We start from the raw sequence: 25,240 nt of genomic DNA, 5'->3' as shown, positions 1-25,240 counted from the left end.
AATAATTACCACTGGTCTGTTACCTCGCCTGTTTTGTTTCACATTCCGAAATCTTTTAAGTCAGTCACTGGATCTGACAGTCAGTGACATACATTTTGCAATACATTGCACAGAGCTTGTCCACAACAGATGCGTATACAAATTTTCATGTAAGGGGTTGAAAACCCCAGAAAATATCTGCAAAATCCCCATTTTCAGCCCAAAAAAAAAGTTTAAATTAGAGTACACTGAGAAAAAAGATTACGTCTGACACGTATAAAGTGTGGTAATTTAGTTATACACCAGTCACGTATGCGTACTTACATACGACACGTATTTCCATACATAGTCACTGTATAATATACGATGACTAAGGTAAGAAACATGCCACTCGTATTTTATACAAGACGTATGTATAACAATTTCTTCTATACTGCAAAGTTATTCGCACTTTAAAATCACTTACATTATCCACACTTTGCCTTGTTATCATATACGAATAAATTGCCGGAGGCAATATAGACAGCCCCGTACGAAGTTAACTTTCATAAATTCTTATTTAAACAGCTATTTATACCGCTATATTTACCTATAAATAAACATTTCACAGATGAATATGCTATTATATAGCTCTTTGTGCCTAGATATCCATATATGTAATGCCTGAAGCATAACCAATTACTTCGATGTTAACAGAAACTCTCTAAGTAAAATTTTTCCCAAGATAAATCACTTTTACTAAAATCAAATATGGCCGCCGGCAGCCATTTTATTAGGAGACCGGAAATAGTACTGACGCTTGACATTCATTAATACCTTTCAACAAAAAAAATTCATGAAATTTGATTTGGCGAAAACCTATAAGACCCCAGTGCTTCGTACGGGTCTAAAAACGCTTTTCAGACTATGGTCCTAAAAAGCTTCAGCTGGTCATAAATCTATTACGGAATATGTTCGAGTAGCGTTGATTTACTTTAATCAGATATTTTGACATCTTTTTATTCATTAGTATTTTCCATTAAAAACCTTTAAAATGAGCCATAGCAGCGTTTATTTATTTTTATATTATTGAAGTTTCCAATTTGCTCTTAAAATCCCTATTTGCGAACATTAATGGCTGACTAAAGTCAAGTTCTCACTTCTTTTATGCATTTCTGATTTTATTTTCATAGCATAGACTACATATATAGAGTCAAAAAACCGAATACCGGATGAAAGTACCGTAAATCCTTTTTTTAGTAATTATGAGAACGGACTCGAAAATTTTCAGTCGTACAGTCTGAGTCTGTAAAATTTCAGCATGAATTTTCTTCAGCTGATGCATTTATTCAAACGAAACTGTTTCAGCTGCTACACTGTGGGGTTGAACAAAACTTACATAGTTGCGACACCAACTCTGACTTTTTAGACCCGTACGAAGTACTGGGGTCTTATAGGTTTACGCATACGTTTGTAACACGTCGAATTGGACTCCCTGAGTAAGGGGAAACCTATTGTGGTTGTACAATGTACATAGATGCCAAATCAGCAAAAAAAAATGTCCGTCTGTCCGTCTGTCTGCACGATAACTTGAGTAAAACACATCCGATTTCTAAAATTCTTTTTTTCCCCGTTTGGTATTATCAAAAGAGAGGCTAAGTTCGAAGATGAGTGATTTTGGGTCGACCCCTCCCGAGCTGGGGCCTAATAAGTGCTTTACGGTTTTTCAAAGATATCTCCGGACATTTAAACGTTACACTTGTATGTGATACGTCAAATGAAAGGTATTTAAAAAAAAAAGTTTATGGAAATCGGATGACCGACTCGTGAGTTAGATCCCTTGGTGTGAACCAGGCACAGGGCGGCAAGCAGTTCTTGCTTGTAGGTCGGCCAAATTTGAACATATTTCGTCTGTTTTCGTAGCGTAAGCTAGGTCTCTTGGAGTGAGCTCTTATCTGGCTACTCGGCCGTACAGTGAACGTGGAATATTTTGTCAATATCACCGAATTTCATGATTTTTGTTTTGTTTGAAAGGTATTAACGAATGTAAAGCGTCGGTAAAATTTCAAGTCTCCTTGGGAAAAATGGTACTTACAGAGTTTCTGTTAACATGGAAATAATTTGTCATGTGTGTGGGGTGTTTCAGGCATTCCATATATGGACATATATATATACCCATATACAGCTATATTGAGCTATATACAGGCATATAGAGCTATATTACAGCATATTCATCTGTGAAATGTTTATTTATATGCAAATATAGCGGTATATAGCTGTTTAAATAGGAATTTATGAAAGTTGACTTCGTACGGGGCTGTCTATATTGCCTCCGGCAATTTATTTGTTGATGATAACAAGGCAAACAGTGGATAATGTAAGTGATTTTAAAGCGCGAATAGCTTTTCAGTAGAGAATGAAGTAAAAGAAATGAAGAGTTTCACAGTAAAGGCTTTTGATACGAATAGGTGTTACGTACGGGTCGGCGTTAGCTATGTTTTCATGTCCTGGTTGAGGGACTCGAGTACTAAACGAAACTGTATTCAGTTTCCGGATCCGCTGAGCCGTTTCGGAGAACCAGCACACATGTTCAACAGAAATTTTTTTGTTTTATAAAACTAGGCCCCACCTTTTGGGCGGGTCAGGTCCCTTGACTTACAATTTTGTCAATATATTTTTAATCAATTTCATTTTATTTTCCGTTGTTAAACTTTCGAAACATCACAAATAACTGAAATAAAAACCTTCGCTGGAGTACAAATTCTTTGGAAAAGTACTTTTTCATACCTAGGACCCGAAAAGTGCGACTTCGCACTTTTTCCCCGTCCAATATGAAAAATACTATTCGTACCACGGACTAAAAGTCTTTTTTAGCGTATTCGTTTCCAGACCTCACCTTCGGCTCTGTCTGGAAACCTCTCACACGCTAAAAAAGACTTTTAGTCCTAGGTACGAAATGTACTATTTCTGTTCTCTACTTTCTTGTAATTTTGCGGCCAGATTTTTAATCAAAAATAAATCATAAATAGACAAGGATTCGTGTGAATTATGGCCTTCGCTCCGCTCTGCCTGCAAACTTCCCACTCGTGTAAGTTGTCTATTATTCAGTTTCATAGTCTTATTGCTAACGCTAATCAAAAGTAAAAGATGCGAATGTGGAACGATTAGAGGACTCTTTCACTTTGGTACAATATAAAATAGTACGGTAGACGGAAGACGAATGAAACAGCACGACTCGTGCGAATTACGGACCTCTCAGCAATTTCATACATACTGGACTGGACGTATGTTGACCAAACTTTTTTATCAGTGTCCAGCATTAAATTCAGCGTCCAAATACACGCAAGTAAGAAGAACGATTACTGAAACGTTTCTAAATGCAGACGTAATCCCGATGTTACTATCATTGCATCTGCTGCTCCTTTTATTTAACGTACTACATTTGATAGAAAATCTTCTACCTCATTCGTTTTGACATAAATTACTCTATGAATCGCAAGGCTTTATATACCTCCCCAAAGGATACAGCCTTGATGAATCGGATATCATTGCTCATTTTTGTCTCTACAGTCAACAGCAGATGACTATGCGTTTTAAAACTCTGTTGATAAATTCAAGGGTTAAGTTTCGGCAATAATATCAGTGCTCATTATTGGATTGGTTGATTAAAGATAAATATTTACAAAATGGCCGTAAATATATGTTCAGTAGATTTGGTACATTTGAATTTCGCGCTTCTTTAAGTTTGTATGGGTCTCGACAGGAAACGTTATTAAAAATAGTGAGAAAGAAATTGTGAGACATTTGAGCTATTACACGTCCATGTTGGGCGTACTTTGCCTGAATTACACCCGTTTTTGCATAACTGACCGCCATCTTGATCAACAGCGCCATCTACAAATTTAAACTTATTTTCATATTTTTGTAAGGGTCAAGAAAGGACCAGAGAATTTAAATCAGTTTTGTTTAGATGAATTGAAAATAGCCGAAGCAAATCCAGGTTCAGTGTTCATTTGAGTTCATTTTCATACAGTGTATTCGGTCTCTTATTTGAATTTTCAAAAATGAACTGACTTGGAAATGCTTTAATCCAAATGTAGTATCTGCAGTTTCGATTTTATAGCAAAGTAAGTTTTTGGGCTGAGAAGAAATATTGTGATTCTACGACAGGCAACTTTAGATATATGTGCGCCGGTCAATTTGTGTTCATTGGCTCGATATAAAGACGATGAAAATGGGCCGACAATGTTCACTGCACAATGTTCACATAATTGAATAAGAGTCTAGCTTTGCCTTAAAAAGTGTATCAATGAATCTGCTACTTCTTTCGTTTTAAAGCAAAGTGCTTGATGCAGAATCTCTTACTTCATTAGTTTCAACATACACATTTGGTTATATAAATAAAACAACGTTAAAGTTTATCGTGTATTGGATCTTGTCGTTGTCGATAGCAGATGGTTTTAGGTAGTAAAGTGGTCATTCTGTTTTTGTATTTATTAAATCGTATATTTACAGTTTTTTGTTTTATTGTTAAAAGTATACACAGTATTTCTGTTTTGTTTTCTTTTTTTATTATAAAATAATCAATATTATTCATAGTATCAAATTAATTTCCATTTTAAACAAAATTCCTGCTTGAAAAGTTCAATTATGGCACCAATAAAAAAAACGCCATGTTTCCAAATTTAGTTAAACGTACTACTAATTATGAGGATGAGACTCATCATTTTTCTCTCTTTTTTTAATTTGATTAAATTAAAATATTCATTGTTTTCCGTGTGTGTACCCGTTTCAATGAGTTAGTACACCGAAAAATATTCTCTGATTTGACGGAGAGAATATTTAGCAATCGGAAACCAATAGACAAGGACAGAAATTAGTTATTGGATTGTTATTAGGAAAGACTCATACAATTTTTCGCTGAACGAAATTTATTAATTTTTTTTTTTAATTTTCGAATAAATTGATCAAATTTCAGCTAATCAGCTAATTATACCACGGAAAATTCGGTTACAAGTACTAGGAATGACCAAATGACAAAATTTTCTCTGATCGGTTGAAAATGAATAAATTCTGACAGACAGGTTTGTTCGAAAATCCAACCGTTTCTTAGTTGTTACGTTGGATTTTCATACAAACTTGTCTGTCAGATTTTTTTCTAAAAAACTTTTTTTTTTTACCTACTTTTGACTCAGAAGTAGAGGCCGGTTTTGAAAGAACAGCTCAAGCTGGTGTCACAATTTGTTATTACAGATTGTGTCAAAAGTCAACTTGATTTTTTTTATAAAAGTTGACCTCATAGGTGTCTTACCTATTCTTTCAGAATTTAAAGCCATACCCGGCAGTATAAATTTTGGGCATGGAATTTGTCGCTTAAACTTGTACTTTAATTGTTTGAACATAAATTTTGCTATTATACAGAGCTTTTGTCGTTTATATTGTTCGTCATTGTCAATAACATATTGATGGTTGGACATCCATCCTAGAGGTGAGTGAGCATACCTAATTTTTATGCCCGCCCTGCCCAAAGCCCAATAATTTAAAAAAAACATGCCCACGGCGCAGCCAATGCCCAAGAATTTTAAAAAGCATGCCCACTGCCCAGCCCATGCCCAAGGCCCACATCGGAAATTTTCGCAAAAAATTTGAAAATTGTCAATCTGAGGCGAAACTGAGGTTGACAGCACATCGTTCGTGCAAAATTCTAGTAAATTGATGAGTTGGAAACACGATTTTATGTGCGAAAGCCGTTTTAAAATTTCTTGATGAATATTACATCGTACGGAAAATCTTGACTACACTTAAGACTTAAGTTTGTGGGCTCACACATTTTTGAAAAGTGCCCATTCTGCGCCCTATGCCCACGAAATTGAAAAATGCCCATGCCCATGTCCCGTGGGCATGCCCATGGGCGTGGGCAGCCCACTTTTATGGGCAGCCCACTCACCTCTAATCCATCCTCAAAAGGTGTTTGTCATCTCAGTCTCTCTTTGAAGAGTTCATTACTTTCCGATTTTTTGACTCTTTAAGATCAAACTTTTGGTGCTCCTGAATTTTTTCGATTTCGAGTCAACACTCCACAGATTTGAGTCGGCCAAAATGGTAGTGCATTTTTAGGGGTTTCTCTATTTTGTTTTCAGTTTTACTACGTTCAAAAATTATGAAACTTGACACTTTTCCAGTTTAATCGGATGAGTCTTCCGAATAAAAAATTAATTGCAAATCACCTACAAAAGACTGAAGACATGGATATCTCGTAAAAAATCAACTTTTACAACGTAGAAAAAAATTGATGCAATTCTTTTACATGAAATAACGTACAACATTAATTTTAAATGTAAAACAATTTTGAGCCTTCAATTCTCCATTTTAAAATTAATAAATTCAATTAACTAACCTTGTTTTTGTATTCTTTAAGAAAAAATTATTCAAAATCAAATATCATGTCACCAATACAAGGGCAGCTTTGAACTGTCGAAATGTATTTTAATTTTACTAAATTTTAAACGAGAAATATTTAAAAAAAAAAAAGAAATCTTTGATATCAAAAGAGGAGTGTCTCTGGGTATAAAAACTTAATAAAAATTTGTTCATTACAATACCATCATCGTTTTGTGGTTGTTCAATGTTAAGTTTGAGTCTTTTTTTTCCCAATATTTTAAATATTATTCCACAATTTCTTTGCTTCTTTTTGTTTTGCTTATCAATAATTTATTTATTTAAGTTTTTTTTTCCTTTTGTTGTTTGATAATGAATTTTGAAAAATGTCTGTAATGATTTAAAATCGTTTTTGAGTCCCCCCCTTTCTCGATTATATTACCACAGAGAGGACATTTTCTTTTCTCCTTTTCTGTTTATTTTAATTAAATTCATTAAAATTAAATCACAATACCATTATTTAAGTACATATATTATTTTGTAACGGCTATACACTTTAGTTAAAATATTACTTTAGAAGTATTTAAAATATTTTGATAAAGATTTTGTTTGTTTTGTTTATTTTAAAGTTTTTTTTTTATTTTATTTAAAAATTAGACTTATAAAAAAACCACACTTACATATTGGCAAGACAGGACAGTATAATACTCGTGAAATTCTCATTGCTTTGTTCATCCATTAACCGTTCAGTCTGGTTGACAAAGAATAGATTTACAGCCTCGGCGATTTCGGGGAAAAAACTCGATTTTTTTGGAAAATCTACTGTACATATTACAGCACACTCATTTTAAAACTTTTTTTTTGGTGCCGATTAGCGTAAGCGCCACCATGTCTACTCTCAAGTATAACTCTATGGTTTCAAGAGATCCTAAGCAGGATTCCTCTTTTTCAGGCGCAAAAAAAAATTAAGTTTTATACAAAGATGGAAATAAACTCTGTCGTGAATCCTGATCACTAATCGAAGACTTTAAACAATTTCTTCAATTTCTTTATAAAAAACCGGGAAATTGTATGTTGTAATGTGACTCAAAGTTTTTACTACGCTTAATCTTTCACAGACAGCATGCCTAATGATATCAGGATAATTATCAAATCTGTTACTTCATTTGACATTTAAGTTGTTTCAAGAGACTGAAATAAATCTTTTGCTTCATTAGTTTTGACATTCATTTTGCTATAAAAGACGATGTAAAGTAGAGCTCAGTATTTATTTTATCGTCGTGGTCGATAACATCTGATACAGTCGGCTTTTTAAAGAATACTCGTTATTGGTATTTTGGTTTGTTTTATAGCTGAAATTCAACTTTTGAAACTTGATCCCGTCCCAAGTCGGACCTGGTCTGATCTGAGACTTGGTGAACAGATCCTGAAGAAACTAAGGCCCGCTCAACTAAAATCTTGTAAACTTAGAAAATCGAATAATCCTTTATCAAAAATGATCTCAACAAAATTTTACCGGTTGGTTAATTGATGGATGCGATCAAACTCTAAAATTCAAATAAATTATTCAGCAAATTTCGTTTTGTTGCATTCCCATTCGCAACCATTATTCGGCACAAAATACAATCAATTTGATTGAATTGAATGCTTTTCCGTGTTACATAAATGGGAAAGTTTCGTTTTAATATTTTCATTTTGTATTTTGTAATTGTTCTGTTTCATTTTTTTGTTTATTTTATTTTTATTTAGAATAAAAGTTCATATTTCTGCTACTATTTTATTGTGTTAAATATTCTGTTAATAATGGATTAATGGACTTATTTATTGCGTTGCTGTATATGGCCTGTAAATAAAATGTAAATATTTTCAATTATAACTTGATTTGTTTAACTATTGTAACTTGTGTATAAAATAGCACCATTTTGTACATTGTAATGTTATATCTGTGTGGAAGCTGCTGATCTGTATGGCAATTAATTAATTGTTTTTTGTTGTATTTTTAAAAAAATATTTAGTTTATTGTTTTGTTATCAATTAATCTATTTCTTGTTCAGTTGTTTGTCATTTTGTTTTAAGTTCAATTGAAATATATTTTGATTTGAGGTAATTGGCTAGAAAATTTGCATCGATTTACAAACATTCAATTTTTATTGTTTGATCGCAATAAGCATCATAATAAAGTGTTGGTCATTTCACGAGTACATAGCTGCGCTAGGCACTCTCGTTCCTTAATAAAGTATTCATTTTTTATATATAATTTTTTGTGTTTGTTTTTATGTTTCAATATACCATTCGTATATGTGTAATATGTCGATCGTCAAGAAAAACGAATCTTTCATCTACTGTTTGACTTTTCTTCTCTTTCAATAATTTTTTTTTTTAATTATTTTTTTTGCGCTTATCAACTAAATTTACTTTTTTTTACAAATTTTTAAGTTTTCTTTTGTCTTATGTTTCTGAGTTTTATTTTAACTTTTAGTTTTCCATTTTTTTTATTTTGTCCTTTTTTGTTGCTTTTTTATTTAATCAGAAAAATGTCCAATTCAACGAGAAGAGATCTTAATTTAAAAAGAAAAAAAATCTTAAAAATTATTCCGTTACATAAATGCACTCGATTTTGAATTTAGTCTTTTCTTAATCAGTTTATAGACAGAGAGCCTAAGTATGCATATCAGTCACTAGTAAGGGAGCCGTTTGAAATCTATGCCATTATATTATACTAACCGATATGACAAACATTTTTTAATTCAGTGACGAAAAGCACTGGTTTCGTTGAGAAAAACGTTGTATGCAACTCGGTGACAATGATTGCCTGTTCTTCGAAAGCACTATTTCTGGAAACTTTGTGAATTTTCTTAATTTTTTCGAATTTTTCTTGAAATTTTTCTTTTATTTCTCAAAATAGAATTTCAACAAATCCTTATACAAATGCTCGAACGGCTTTGCTTGGAGATGAACATCAACATTCCAAAATCTTACCAAACATACTAGACAAACACAAGATCGTAAACTTAACCTGTTAAAGAGCGCGAGCATATGACCCGTTTTACGGGTCCATTGATCAAAGTATTTTAAATCTTGTACTTCAAATGTTTGTAACATACATTTTACATGTGCCTAAATGTAAATTTTGCGCAATAGATGTGTAAATTGTTGACCCGAGGCGAAGCCGAGGTTGACAGCACATCGTATGTGCAAAATTCCTGTTTAGGCACAAGTTAGCAGCAAGATTTTATGTACAGGAGTGAGATCTTCATTTTTCCAAACGTCACACTACTGTACATAAAGGGAAGCAAATTCGAAAAAAAATCAAGAAAATTTACGAAGACCCAAAAAAACGTGTTAACTTGTTATCTAAAAATAAATCTTTTTATCTTTATCAAAAATAAAAGAAGAAAAAAAAATGTTTCTGCAACCGAGTGTCACAATTGGACATAATTTGTAACTTATGTGAGTGTGGAAATGTATGATTTTACACTGCTTTTTCATTTCCGCACTTGGTCATTTTATACTTTAAAAGTAACAATATGGCGTAGATCTCAGAGGGTGACCTGATGAGGTACAGATATACACACATCGGCTCTTAATCTATTAAATTTATGTCGAGATTCAACAGGAAAATTAATTATTTTGCAGAGGTAACCAATAGTTTTCTTAAACAATTAGGTTGTGTGTTCATAAAACTAACAAAAACGAACTAATAAAAACATTTTTACTTCAATTGAATTAATAAATTTGTTCCGCTAGAGTTTACAAAATAAATACAATAAATTGCGTGGCACAGAAAATGTAAAAAAAAACAAGTTTGTTCACTTAAATCACTAAAAAATCCGCTTTGCGGAAAATGATTTGGATATAGGGGACAAGGCTATGATAGCAGAGTTATTTATAATAAAGGTAAAATACTTGTTGGCTCTGTATATGGTAGGATTTTTGTAAAGGGGTTACTCCATTTAGTATTGGCAAATTAGTATTTGATGCTGTAATTATATGCACCAATTGATAGCATCGATTCAAGGGTTCAGGAAAACATTTGTTTCAGAGATGCCAAATTTGCAAAGAAAAACGGCTGCGTAAAGTCTCCTACGAAGTAGTTAAATGAGGAAAGAAATTCATTAGAAGTACGATTCAGTTTATCGACGGATAGAGTCAATGGAGTTAGCGAAAGTCAAACCACTCCCTCGTGAACAATGATTGGGTGGAAATTTGGAAGTCAGTAGACATTTTCGTCTAAAATTTTGTAAATACATTTGTTCGCAGAATTTTCATACAAAAATTCTCGATTAAGGTAATGTCCTGGATGGATGTCTTTATGGCTAACGATAATACTAGATTTTCTGGAGAGCAACGGTACGACGAATAGTTTTTTTGTTTAATATTCCCAGCATGCACAAGGGTTCTAAGACTCCGTAATGGGCTTCACGCAGCGGCCTGTTTTTTGTTCGGAAGAGTTTCAATTGAATGGACAAATTATAGCAGACTTCGTGTTAAACAAAAGTGCAGATTATCAAATTGATTCAAGAGAAATCTTAGCGTAAACTATCAACTGACGAATTTTTTGCCATTTTTTTCCTTTGATTTTTGGTTTTTGAGTTTCTTTTTTTTTACCTTGCGTAATCTTCAGCTACTTTAACATATTCACGAAATCCAAACGGACTAGCTGTGTGTCACTGGACCACTGCCGGCGGTGGAACAGCTGAAGGTGTCGGCGCTGTTGTTCCACTATGTGGTTGTTGTTGTACGCCGAACGCTTGATTAAACGGTGGTGCATAGCATTGCGGGAAATACAGTTCATGTTTGACGACCGGTCCCATGCGAGGTATCAAATTCGACTGTTTGTCCATTGTCATTTGAAATGGTGTCTTAGTGCCGTCGCCTGTCATTGTGTTCAGACGACGCGATTTGGACGCATGCGGGTTCATATGGTTATCGATGTGTTTCTTCACTTCTGGTTCGGTGGCAAATCGACGTCGACAATTCGGCATTGGACAGCAAAATGGACGGTCACCCTAGGGAATTGAACGTTAGTTTACTTTGCTCCAAATTACACATTTAGATTCGGTTGCTTATGCTATGACAAAGTTTGGAATGATGTAAGACAATAGACATTTTAACTTTACAACTACCTGGTGCGTTCTGGTGTGTTGATCCAGTATCGCTTTCTGTCTGAAATCCTTGCCACATTGACCGCACTTATAAGGCTTCTCACCTAAATTTCGTAAAGGAGTTAGAAACACAACGTAATTAATATAAAAGTCGCCTCCCACTTACCGGTATGAATTCGAATGTGCTGAACCGATAAAATAGAGAAAATTTCGATTAAAATTCCGTTTCTTGTGCTACTTCTACCAATCTCTAAATTACCTGATTCAAAATGGTTCTTTGCCGGAAAAACCTTGGACAATATACACAACCATAAGGTTTCTCGTTCGTGTGGATCCGCAGATGTTGCGTTAAATGTGACTGTTGCCTGAATCTTTTACCGCATTCCGGACAAGGATATGGTCGTGATTCAATATGTATACAACCATGCTGAAGCAGCGTGCTCTTCTGTTTGAATTCTTTTTGACAAATTGGACAACGCACGTAGAGAGGCATACCAGCTGACCGACCATGCTGAATGACATCGGGCAGCATACCTTTCGAACCTTGTTTTAAGTACTGCAACGATCCCAGATTGGCACCAAACACCGAATGGCTTACACCTTTTGCATCTTTGAAATAAGCTGGATATTGCAGACCGCCAATAGTGCCTTCCGGCGAAAAACAGCCTCGTGATTCTGGTGTGCCTTGCGAGGCATCATCAGCATATCCGTTATTTTGCTCGTTTTTCGTTTCGGCTTCGTCGGGTGGATAGGGCATGTCTTGAGGCCACAGTGTCGGATGTGGACCATTTTTGAATATTAAATGTGGCGATACATCTGTAATGTGCAAATTTCTCTATTATTTTACACAACTTGAAATCATTGAATTTGAATGTAAGACTTATACGTAGGAGCTTCTACCATCCATTATTAGTATAATCGGAAACCGTAATTTCGTGTCTTCTATATATCTTATGAGAGGGACAGACATTACAAGGAATTAAGAGAATTTTTAATGACAACTCATTCTACGAGTAGCCATTGCTCATACTAAGCAATGTTGCCCATAAATTACCGCACGACCGAGTCTGAATTAGTGGTAGATACAACGTTTCTAACTATTTCGAAGACAAGATAATTAACAGGGCCGATAATTATTGAAAACATTTCCCAAAATCTCATCTAAAAAATTTTGGTAAATTTTGATAAGTTTATGTAAGTTTTGGCGAACTTTAAAAAATCTGCCAAAAAAGGTCCTCGAAAACAATTTTGGATTCATTTTGTCAAAACTCCTGATGTTGGAAGAAAAATGTGAGCTGATGAATGGGACACAAAACTTACGAGACCCTGGCTCAGCGTAAAAATTGGTGATTTGGTCATGAAAAATCATATATTTAAATGTGTGTGTGACAGCTCCGTGTACAGACAGTACACGGGACTCTTAATGTCAAAAGTAAAGGGACTCATAATGTCAAAAGCAAAGCAAAGTTGATCCTCTATGGATTTGGTATTATTCCCTTGTTTTACCATCGTAAAGCTAATGAAGTAGTAGATTCTGTCAATCAATCTGTTTAAAGTTGTTATAGATCTTTTCGGCTGACAATGGCAGTGCGATCACATGCCAAAATTTGTGTGCAAACTAAACACAGCCAACTTCGCAAAGAGGGGAAGTTTGTGAAATATTTTTTAGGAAAACAGTTACCATAGAAAATGCTAATGGAAAATTGAATTAAACACTTTTAGTAACCGTAAAATTTTGATATTTGAATTGCTCGAAAAAATGTCTTAAACATGTTGCTGCATTTGTAGGAATTTAAATAATTTTCCGCTTTTTCGATGTTGGCTATGATTAGTTTGCACACAAAATCGTCAAAGTAATACACTGGACTGAGCTGGGCTGTCATCAGTTTCGCAAACCGCAGAGATCTATAGATTGTACGACTTAGTAGACTCTATATTCTACTTGTGTTAAAAGGGTTATTATAATGAAATTGTGGAGAACCATTATAAACTATAAAGCGACTTAGAGAAATTTAAATTTTTGATTTGCTAATAACTTTCCATTTGTTCAACGAAATTATTGGATTTTGATTCTAAAATTTTGGGACAACAGCAGGCAATTCTCGATGTTCGTTCAATAAGACATATTTTAATTGTTTATTCTATTGAAAGCCATTTCGATCAGGGTTAGAGTAAACCATTTTCAATCATGTTAGCTCCTGATTCTTGTTCTAGCTTTCACTTCAAAAGTGACGAATTTATTGGATTTCATATTTACGGCCGCGCATCAATAGTACCAAATAAGCTCTTGAGGTGCATTCAAATGTCGATTATGCAATGGAAATTATATCATTTAAGGTCCGAATTGATTAATAAAAATTTTGATTTTATTTTGGTTAGTGAAAGAACGTCGATCCCTAAATTTTATAAAATGGAGTTGAAAATCCAAGAAAAAAGTTGATTTAATCAAATGGAAAATTTCGTTTAAATTTCTCTAGCCTAATTGTATGCGGTAGTAAAAAAAAATATAAAAAGTCGCTCGCCTTGATGGGTGCGCACATGTTGGTTGAGGATGGCTTTCTGTCTAAAATGTTTGCCGCATTCGTGACATTCGTAAGGCTTCTCACCTTAGGGTGGCCAAGAAAGAGAAGATGTTAAATGTTAATTTTTTGTATTTAAAAATTATTTTTTTTTTGTTTAATTTATTTTGTGTTGCACAATTTATATTTTATTGAATTCTGTAGAACTGATACAATTTATTGATTCGTATTCGATACGTGAAATACGTGAAAATATGGAACCGATATATGGATGGTATAATCAAACTTTTTGTTGGCAATTGTTAATGGAAAAGAAGTACTGTGTTATCTCAGCTGAAGGTTTTAGTTGGAGAGTAACTACAATAACATGACTTGAATGACGTTGCATTAATCGACATTTGATGCACTGGTGGTGGTGTTTCCTTCCTTTGGGGCTGTTTTTTATTCTGTTCATGAAGAAAAGTTAATTAATCTAACTGTAAACCAAATATATGCGCATTACTTCTATTAAATTTTTTTGCGGTTACTCAGAGGCTCAATTTCACTTCTTTTTTTTAATATTTCAGAATCATAAAATAAAAATTAGTTCAACAAACAAAAGAAAAACATTAAAATTACGTCTGCGTTTGATTCTTTAAATAAAAACGATGCGTTCCAGCGTTTACAATTACTGGCAGAGTCATGATAACGGCAAATGATTTGGACAGCGATCGAGCGTTCTGTCATCTAACTGGTTTTACGCAGATTCCATTGTACAAGAGGTGACACTCATGAAACAAGCCAAACCATTCTATGTGGTCCGATGGATTGGATACGAAGACATGTAAGTTCAGAATAATTCACATTTTTTGGTTAAAACCAAAAAAAAAATCCTTTTTAATAAGAGGTACAATACAGTCGAGCCCGAAGAATATTTGGCGAATACGGCGGTGCTGCTGCTCCATAAAAAAAACACTATGGCCTTGGCGTGCCGTACAAATGGACCCACTTTGCTGCGACGATCGAATCGTATACATATGCTTCAAATGCATCATGTACCGAATCTGACTAAAGCGATCAACTGCAAGAGCTCGGCATTTGCACGAGCAATGAAGCTGTTGAACGAACATCTGCTAGTCGAAATAAAGGCTGACCGATACGATCGACACATTGGTTTCCATGAGTAAGTAGCACGCACCATAATTATCTATAAGTGCTTTGTATGAATGCCTCCGAAACATTCGTTTCAGTTCTAATGGAAGTGTTGTCGCAGCATTGCGGTACCAATTCAATTTCATTAGAAACATTTTCGGTCCGCTGATGACGAGCATACCGGGACATGATCTAGTTCTGTCGAGCACCTTTTTCGGAAATGTGTTTGGTCAGAACCAGTCATCAAGCACCTGATGGTAAACGCAACTGTTAATGCAGATACGATCAAGAAATTAATATATGACGGCCTGAACAATCGAAAGGAGCTACGAAAGGAGGGATACGTTTCGTTCTTTGTACTGAATAAGTATAATGTACACGACACCATATAAACGAAGCACATGGACATGCATGGTTTTGACGGTTCGCACGACAGATAGTTTCAAAGATGCAATACTTCACCATTCATCACCAAGATTTGCTAAAAAAATGGACACCACTGTTGCAGACAAAAAAACCGTTCATGCGAAGCCATTCCATTACGATTGGATCACATTCACAATTGCACGATTGTCTCTATCAGAGCTTCCGACATATAATTGCTATGAAAACCGGTGAAATTGAATTTGCTCCCAATTTGAATTTGTTACATTTTCCCAAGACATATTAATTGCAAATAAAAATCTAATGTGTGTGCAAGCGCACCGAATAGTACTCGCTGATTTTGAGATTGTCGAACCGCATTGACCCACACAGTACGTAGAATATGAAAAATCGAAAAAAATGCTACTCCGCCTTACAAGTTGGTTCGAAAAACACTCCTGATGCAAATATTGAGCGGCAATATTGAGCAGCAATGGAGAAATTGCAAAAAACATTGCTGGAGGAGTACTACGACGGACTGGAAATCGATCCGGAGAACAATCTCGAATCGTACTTGAAATTGAACGTTTTCGCAACCAAGAAAAGCTTCGAGAAACTGTGGAAACCGGTCAACAAAACCGAATGGGACCGACATGCTCAACCGGCTCAGGCAAATGCCTTTTATTCTTCTATCGAGAACAGTATTCGTAAGTTGAGAAGCGATCGAAAAAAAAATGACGTCGCATCATTCACACCATTCCTTCCACAGAATTTCCAGCTGGCATCTTGCAGGGACAATTCTTTTCGGCAGATCGTCCCAAATATATGAATTATGCGGCAATTGGATTTGTGATCGGTCATGAAATTACGCACGGTTTTGACGACAGAGCAAGCAAATGTTATTCCTCCCTTCCGGACAACCCAGTGAGACGTTTAAACTAACTTTCACTTTCTAAAGGGTCGCCAATTCGATGCAGGAAGGGATAAATTAAAATGACCGATTATGAAGATTTCTAGCGTATCGTTATTTGGAAACAAGTATGGGACTTAAGAACAAGCTTCGAACAATTTTTATAACATTCACAATGTTTATTAAGTGTGTTGAGATTGCCCGCACACGTTTATAACCCAAAGTCGAGCTTATGCGGAGGGATTCTTCTGAAAAACAAAAGAACGAAATCGGACGAATTTTCTATTGGAATTTTAAATATGTGCACAGTAAAGTAAAGTATTCGACACCAGAAGCCAAAACCACTTTCAATAAAATTCTTCGAAGATTGTGTGGCTGGTAAGAGGTCATCAAAAATCGAACACTTACAATTTTCTTACAAAAATTTCTCCAGTTACACGAGCCGTACAGGGTCGTGTGAGGTGTCATTAGAAAAGTAATTGCAGGTACTTCCAGGGCAAATAGGGTCTTATTGGGGTTGGGAAGCATCTACGACGAATTATGAGAAGTTGAAATGTTTAAGTCTTTATATTGAATCGCAGATGCTACCAAACTTCCGTAAGCTCTACTTTTCCTGAAAGTATATGCAATTACCTATCCAATGACACCCCACACGATCATGTACGTTTCGTGTACCTCGAGAAATTTCTGTAAGAAATAAAGTGTAAGTTTTCAGTCTTTTTTCGGTTGAAAACTTCAACTGTACATATCTCAGTGTGGCTGAATTTTAAACCCAATAAGACCCTATTTTTGCTGGAAGTACATTCAATTACCTTTCTAATGATAGCCCATACGACCCTGTACGGCTTGTGTAACTGGAGAAATTTTTGTAAGAAAAGTGCAAGTTTTTGGTTTTTGATGACCTCTTACCAGTCACACAACCTTCCAAGAATTTTTTTGAAAGTGGTTTTGGCTTTTGGGGTTGAATACCTCACTGGGCACATATAAAAAAATTCCAATAGAAAATGCGTCTGATTTCAGACTTCCGTTTTTTCAGAAGAATCCCTCGCGTGCTAATTGGAATTATTTAGAGGTAATGAACCTTACAAATGTAACAAAAAACAGTTCAAATTTCGAATCACGATACTCTCTTAATTGATCATTTTAATTTGAACTTACTTTACGAAGAAATCCTTCCGACATCTCAACACTTTCCCTGATGATGGGAAACGCTACACGAGAATCCAATGAAATTAATTGATTGATTACAGTAGTTAAATCACCCAAACCAATCAAAACCGAACGCAAATCGGAGAGAAACTGGTTGAGAGGTTGTTGTTGGTGGATTGTCCGAACTAAATAGCCTCAATACGAACAACACACACTCTACGGATAATAGCGGCAGAGTCAAAATGACCCAAAATTATATCGGCTAAATTTGAAGTTTTTGGACAAAATGATGTATGGACGACTTGTACATTATCAAAAATAAGGGGCACCTTCCATACATCACTTTTCGATTGGACCCCAGGTACCACCCGGAACCACCTGGAACCACTTGCAAAAATCAAGCAAAACTTCGACTCTGCCGCTATTATCCGTAGAGTGTGTGTTGTCTTTATTGAGGCTATTTAGTCCGAACAATCAATAATCAGTATACAGTCAACGTCAGTGAAATTTAAACAAGAATTTGCTTCCGCTGTTTTTCAACTGGCCCACTTCCACTTATACAAACAAAACTAACAAAACTGATCATACAGTGCGAGTGCGTGTAATCATTTCACCTGTTTAAAGACGAACAAAGACTTTTGTTTGCAGCAGAAGCAAAGTCACGTCTCCAAACACTGACGTCGACTCTATCAAAACTATAATCTACAAAATTCGATGATTTCGATTTTGAACTTTGTGCTTACAACTGCGAAACAGTTACTAACAGTAGGTCTATTAGTAGAATGGTATGATCTATAACTTTCATTAGGTTTATCTATCTATAGCTGCTTTTGGTTGCATAGTTCTGCAAATTTATTCGAAAAACCTTGACCAGATGACCAGCCCTCTAAAATACCACTTATTCGACCATATCTCTGGACATAATCGGCCGATTTTGCTCATCTTTGAACTAAGACTAGCATTGGGCATTACCAAACGGGTCATTACGTACTTCGTGCGAGTCTAAAATACCATTGACACCTGCAGTATTCTATCACGATGTCAAATGATTTGAATTCGATTTAAAGCTCTAGTAGGCCAAACAAGAAAAAATCTATTTAAAGCGACACAGAGTCAAGATTTCGCATCCAAAAATTTTTGCTTGTAAAATATTTTCAAATTTTTTATTTCTACTCGAAATGTCTAGGCGTCGTTCATCGAATCCTACTAGTGGTAGTAGCTCTCGTTCTGATAGATCTCGTTCACGCAGTGTACATCGTCGGCATTTAGAAGAAATGGGAACGATGTTACATGATACCTATAAAACAGCAGCCGCAAGGGACACTGCAATACATTATGAACCTGAACCAACACCCATTCGAGATGTATACATTTTCGAACCAAATCCGGGAATGACTAGGAAAGAAAGACGCAGTTTAAGGCAAACTATAAAAAGGAGGAAGGAAGCGTGGGCGGAATACTTGAAGATGTATCCGGATACACTACGGGATGATCCCAACCTTTCAATAGAAGCAGAAATACGAAGACGAAAGAACTTAATGCTAAGAGAAAAAAGACGGACTATGAAACGCAGAGAGGAAAGACAATAATTATTTTTGACCTTTATTTAACATCGGTGTGAATAAACTCAAACGAAATTTTCCATTGTAAAGTTATTAAAACTATGGCTCCATGCTTAAGAATGATTTAGTCTATGCCTAAGAATGGCGCGGAAATAAGACAATTTATCAAAAACTTAGCAGGTCGAAAGTAGATTATTTCTGTGTGATCCCTCCCACAAATTTCACTGATAAAAAAATTTCGTCAACATACGTCCACTATGTATGAAATGGCTGGCAGGCAGCTTAATTTCTGCCTTCAGATGTGAATATTACAACGTCTGACATGTATATCGTTCATATTCGATGTATAAACATAGGAGTAACACGAATACTCACGAGCAGTATGTATGATTATACAATATACATGTCAGACGTTCGAATATACATATCCGAAGTAAGGCGAAGTAAGAAATGAAGCCGTCTGTCAGCCATTTCATACATACTGGACGTATGTTGACGAAACTTTTTTATCAGTGTCCAGCATTGAATTCAGCGTGCAAATACACGCAACTAAGAAGATTGATTACTGAAGCGTTTTTAAAGGCAGACGTAATCACGATGTTATTGCATCTGTTGCTCCTTTTATTTAACGTACTACATTTGATTGAAGATCTTCTACCCCATTCGTTTTGACATAAATTACGCTATGAATCGGATATCAATGCTCATTTTTGTTCTGCTCATTATTGGATTGGTTGAAAAATGATAAATATTTACAAAATGGCAGTAAATATATTTTCATTAGATTTGGTACATTCAACGCACTGTCAGACAGTGCGTTGATACATTTGAATTTCGCGCTCCATTAAGTATAGATGGCATTTTGTATGGGTTTCGACAGGAAACGTTATTAAAAATAGATAGGGAATTCTTTTGTGAGAAATTTGAGCTATTACACGTCCATGTTGGGCGTAATTTGCCTGCATTACACCCGTTTTTGCATAACTGACAGCCATCTTGATCAACAGTGCCATCTACAAATTTAAACTTAATTTCAAATTTTTGTAGGGTCAAGCAAGGACCAGAGAATTTAAATCAGCTTAGTTTAGTGGAATCGGTCAAGAATTGGATTTTATAGAGCCATTTTAAGTTTTCAGCGGTATCGGCTATACAGGTCAAACTATGGCGTTGGCGGCTTGCCAACATGGAGCGTTGAATTCATTGTGCATCAAGCTACAATAATCAACAATAAAATTGCGAAAAAAAATTTAAGGAACACTCGCAGTTTCAGTTTTTAAAAGAGTCGTAAGACAATAATGTTTCACTTATATTAACGACCAGCGAAAATAAGATTCATCTGTGGTATTGGTCAAATTTTTTGTTTCGATTTTGTTCAAATTAGAAGCCGATAAATGAATCATGGCGTAGCAGTGATCCTAGCATTACCACTGAATTAACAAACGCGTCAAGTTTGGAAGGGACCGTATTGTATGTCTTAACTCATACAACGAAAACAAATGCATCTATATTTGCAAAAGAGAACACAGAACCGACTGTGATTTCATAAGCCTCAGAAAAGCTTCTACGTTAATGCGAGGAGCAGTGGTATGACAGTAGGTTTCAATCTATGTAATAATTCGCTGTATAGCAGAAAAAGCTCAAAAACAAATTTTCAATCGAAACTTAATGCAAGAACTATGACTTAATTCAACATTAGCATCACTTTGTCTTAAATGAATCATCAGTAAATGGATTAGATTGTATCAGTTCTACTTCCACATTGCTTTACAAAAAATACAATAGAAATGTCATCACGACAAGTCAGCTCACCCGAGTGGATCCTAAGGTGCTGATTGAGTATTGCTCGTTGTCTAAAGCTCCGCGGACAGTAGGCACAAGAAAATGGTTTCTCATTTGCATGGATTCTTAAATGCTGCGTAAGATGAGACTGCTGCCGAAACCTTTTCCCACATTCGGGACATCCATACGGCCGTGAGTCGGTGTGGATTCGTTCATGTTGCAGGAGTGTACTTTTTTGCTTGAAATCTTTACCACATGTTAGACACTTAAATAATCGCAAATCGGATCCTTTGGATTTCATTGAACCAGGCGAAGGTGTGGTTTGATGCATATTGTGGCCGGGTAATAGGTCTGGCATTGCATATTGCTCGAGAGCGTTGCTTTGATCCATTCCCATACCAGGCAGTAAAGGTTTGTTTAAATAGTGTAACGGTGGAAATCCTGGTGGTGCTAGCATGGAAGTTTGGCCAGGATGCCTTGGTGCATAGTAATTTAGTTGTTCGGTTTGTGGCTGTGGCTCAGTAAAACATTGCGGCCCAGCCGGTTGTGTCGATGTGGTTTGTTGTTGTTGTGTCTGCGAATTCTGTTGACTCTGTTGTTCAGGTGTCATGTCTATGTTTTGTTCAGGCGACGATTGTTGTTGATTTGATTGTTGCGCTATTGCTTGTGACGTTGTTTGCTGTTGTTGCTGTTGCTGATGCTGTTGTTGTTGCAGTGATTGTACCTGCATTTTAAGGTTTCAAACAAATTTTTCTCTGGAACTACAATCCTTAATTGAGTTTAATTACCTGATTGATAGACGTTCCGTCATCCTCCATTTCTGTGGTTGTATTGTTATTTGCTCGCGGGTATGGACTAGGCGCTGGTGGAGAGGGAAGTGCTCCAGCTCCGGCATGTGCCGGTTGTTCGTTCTGTTGTTCATCACCTGGAGGACTTTGTGGTGTTTGCTGTTGTGATTGTTGAGGTTGTTGAGTTGGTGGTGCATGATGATTAGTGATGTGTGCTTGCTGTGGACTCTGTTGCACTGTCGGATACATATCAGCTCCCCATTGTCCACCTAAAGCACTTCTTTCTGCCGCTTCCTGCGAATCCTTGTACAAAACATATGGTGCTCCAGTGTCCTGCGATATACAGTACATTATTTGCGAAGGAACTTTTAATCGTGCCGCCAGACAGGCGGCAAATGATGCTGAAAAATTGATTGCCATTTTGTGGATTTATGTGGAACTAACTAGTCCGTAAAATGTCTCAGTAGTTTTTCCATTTTGTATTGCTGGGTTGGAAGTTTCGTTAATTTCTTCCATCTAAAAAGAAAGGAAGAAAGAATTTCAATAATTTATAAAAATACTTGAAGAAATCAGGGTATGACTTTCTCTATGTAAGTTAAGAAATTGTTTTTCTTTAAATAAATTTCTGAAGAAACTTTAGTCAACTCAAGACGTTGCCTGTTTCTAATGTTACTTTAAAAACTTAGCGTGAAATACTCTTTATATGCAACACCTGCGGTTCTCGTAGTGGCACAATAAATACAAAACGAATTGAATATTTCCCTAACAAGGAAATAAAGTTTATCAAAATTAGATTTACTCAACGTAATATTATGCAATCACCTACACGGGTGGAAGAGCTTTTTTTTCAAAATAATTATTGTGAACTTTTGCAACACAACTAAAGGAGTTTTTGTTACTTCCTACGAAAAGACATTTTAGGTTGGACATGCAATTTTTGTCACCTAATTAAACTGAACATTTTGAAAATTATGTTTTGTAGAAATAAAATAAGATTCGATGACGAAACATGGGGAAAGAACCGCGAAAAAGTTCAGGTAACGAAGTTATCAATTTAACGGCTTACTAAATGTTAAATGGAAGTACCTCCGGAGATGGTCAATCGTCACCAATAAACTCGAGGCTCACATCATAAAATACTTTATAGAAATTCTCGAGGAAATGTAATCCAGGCAAGCAATAATGCCACTTGCAGATTATGTATAGCTCCTTAAAGGGAACCGATACATAACATTGTGTCAACTTCCCAGAAAGCTCTTCTATTTTTCAGCTAGATTCTTTAAACTAAACTATAATATATAATGGGGGTAAACCATTTTGGTTCGTAAAGCTCGTGAGTAAGGCGACTTCGTACACTTTTGACATAAAATATACGGGAGAAATGTCAAAAGTTCATGAAATTGCCATACTTACGAACTTTACGAACCATAACGTTTTTAATAATATTCACATATGGCATCGACTGAATATTGATACGAGATTTTTAAGGAATTAACCTGACATCTGGGCCTATTTTAAGGAAATTAAATTTCCAAAAATTCTTAAATTTTCCCAACAACAGATTACATCGTAAATTTTGTTTTTACTTTACTTTTTAGTTGTTTTTCATCTCTTTGAGCTTAACTGATTACTTTGGAATGAGATCTAACAGAAAATAAAATTTGGAAATTTTAAGAATTTTTGTGAAATTTTGGAAATTTTTAGAAATTAAATTCCTTAAAATAGGCCCTGCTTGACATATAGGTAGAATCTGGACTCCAGATTCTAGAGCCTCTAAATGCAGGGGTAGATGTACAATATTCGGATAAACATCTACCACCAAATTTAGTTTTCTAAATCGATCAACCATTTAGATGTTCTAGTTAATGAATACCGCGATAAAATACCTCTACACTCACCGTATTTTATGCTCGGTATGGGCTAATACTCGCACAAGTCCTCGTATACGTACATGTCTCTTAAAAATTACGGAGCATGGTAATGCACTATTAACGCTTTCATTCACTTCGGCCTGTTTATATAACGAGATATTATTCTTGCGAACTGACCACAGGGCAAAGATGTTTGTCATTTTTTTTTTAAACTTTTTTTTAAAAAGAAATCAGTTCTTCTCTGTACGGTATTATATTGTCGTACTGTGATATAACTCATCTCAAAACACAAACAACAATTAACTCAGGGTGCAATTTAAAAGTGAAGACATAGCATTGCTGTATTGTAAAAATCAAAGTATTTAATTGATTCAACTGGAAGAAAACAAAAATTGACGATAACAAAAAAACTACTCTCTGTGTGTCTAAAGTGAATTTAATTTATTTTACATTCAGTTTCGGATTTTAACGTTGTATGTATCGTTTGACAATGATAAATGATCAATTTGATTAATGTAGCTCCAGATGAGCTGTTTATCTAGATATTGCATGTGTACATTGTTTATATGTACATAATGTGCATTTGCTTTAAAATGCGCTGTTCAATGACTTGGAAGACTATGTTGAAATGAATTGCATCCAGAAATTTTATTATTTTTTGTAGACATACTTCAACAAAGGATTCACAGTGCTAGAATGATGTACTGTATTGTGTGTATACACTCTATATAGACGAGAGATACGCTGATACACATAATTATTTATATTTTCAAAATAAAGTTAATTTCATTTCGTAGTTTCATCCTTATTTGTCTGTAAAGTTGATTTTTATTTCGCATGACTTCATAGTTCGACTAACAATGAACAGAACGCTCATTCGTTTTACTGTACAATTGAAACAGGATTTTGAATCAACGCAAGCTCGCATTACTTCACATTTCTCATTAGGTCTAAAGTTTGAGTATCAAAATGATAAAATAGATTCTTGTTTGATTGGGTTCACTTGCATTCAAGCTTGCATTAGTGAATACCAAGTTGAAAACGTTTCAATACTCGGTGCCTTGGACACTTCCTTTAACAAGAAAATACGAATTTTGTTTTTGCACCAAAGAGTGCAGATCTCAAAGTGTCTTATCGACTATTAGTTTTTATGAAATTCACTATTAGTTTTTAAAAGACAACAAGCATATCTCACCAAAGATATTGTTGTGTATCTTACTTCTTTCGATTAAAATCTAGTACCTCAATAGTTTTAACAGACATTTTGCTATATGGTACCGTCCCAACCGAAGCTTGTGGCTTTTTTTTGTCCTTCTTTTTTGGAACAGCTGACCTTATAGTTACAGATGTCGAAATCATATATTGCGTACATTTTATCGCAGAAAAAGACAAACTGATCGAAAGGAAAAGAGAATTTGATCGTTGTAGAAGGAAAAACTTTCTTGCCTAATTATTTTGTAACAGGAAAATACTTCTCTGTTCTCACGATTGCAGGTTACAAAATTTCGACAAATTGTCCGTCTATTTTTCTACTAGATTTCAAGATCAACGAACTTGAGCTTAATAATAAATCCAGAGATTCAGAGTGTCTAAAGCAAATTTGCTGTACGTGCCTCGAGTAACCGACTCGACTTTTGTGGCTCGAGTAACTGACTCGACTTTTATGCCTCGAGTAACCGACTCGACTTTTGAGCCTCGAGTAACCGACTCGACTTTTTCATGGCACT

General features: G+C 35.3%; 2 protein-coding genes across 6 annotated transcripts in view; one reads left to right on the top strand and one right to left on the bottom strand.

Moving 5' to 3' along the window:
- Window positions 1-5,542: 5,542 nt before the first annotated feature.
- LOC119071728 (zinc finger protein 271) overlaps window positions 5,543-25,240 on the bottom strand; it is a 30,581-nt gene continuing 10,883 nt past the window's right edge. Inside the window, exons 1-8 of one of the 5 annotated variants that reach the window (XM_037176750.1) lie at window positions 23,541-23,783; window positions 21,643-22,158; window positions 20,885-21,578; window positions 13,964-14,047; window positions 11,701-12,257; window positions 11,608-11,626; window positions 11,460-11,545; window positions 5,543-11,345 (exon numbers count right to left, since the gene is read on the bottom strand). In XM_037176750.1, the coding sequence (XP_037032645.1) occupies window positions 11,004-11,345; window positions 11,460-11,545; window positions 11,608-11,626; window positions 11,701-12,257; window positions 13,964-14,047; window positions 20,885-21,578; window positions 21,643-22,062 (2,202 nt within the window). In that variant the 5' untranslated portion in view covers window positions 22,063-22,158; window positions 23,541-23,783 and the 3' untranslated portion in view covers window positions 5,543-11,003. Of the gene's footprint in view, window positions 11,346-11,459; window positions 11,546-11,607; window positions 11,627-11,700; window positions 12,258-13,963; window positions 14,048-20,884; window positions 21,579-21,642; window positions 22,159-23,540; window positions 23,784-25,240 lie in introns of those variants that run through there. The other 4 variants (XM_037176749.1, XM_037176751.1, XM_037176752.1 and 1 more) reach the window with 4 other exon arrangements.
- LOC119071815 lies at window positions 14,692-15,558 on the top strand. The gene is made up of 3 exons (XM_037176883.1): window positions 14,692-15,122; window positions 15,190-15,253; window positions 15,298-15,558. The coding sequence occupies exons 1-3, from the start codon at window positions 14,917-14,919 to the stop codon at window positions 15,481-15,483; spliced, it is 456 nt and encodes a 151-aa protein (XP_037032778.1). The 5' UTR covers window positions 14,692-14,916; the 3' UTR covers window positions 15,484-15,558.

This window comes from Bradysia coprophila (genome assembly GCF_014529535.1).
Source record: "Bradysia coprophila strain Holo2 chromosome IV unlocalized genomic scaffold, BU_Bcop_v1 contig_5, whole genome shotgun sequence".
NCBI classification, from domain to species: Eukaryota; Metazoa; Arthropoda; class Insecta; order Diptera; family Sciaridae; genus Bradysia; species Bradysia coprophila.
Note: the sequence above shows the minus strand (reverse complement) of the source record. Positions and strands in the feature narration are given on the sequence as shown.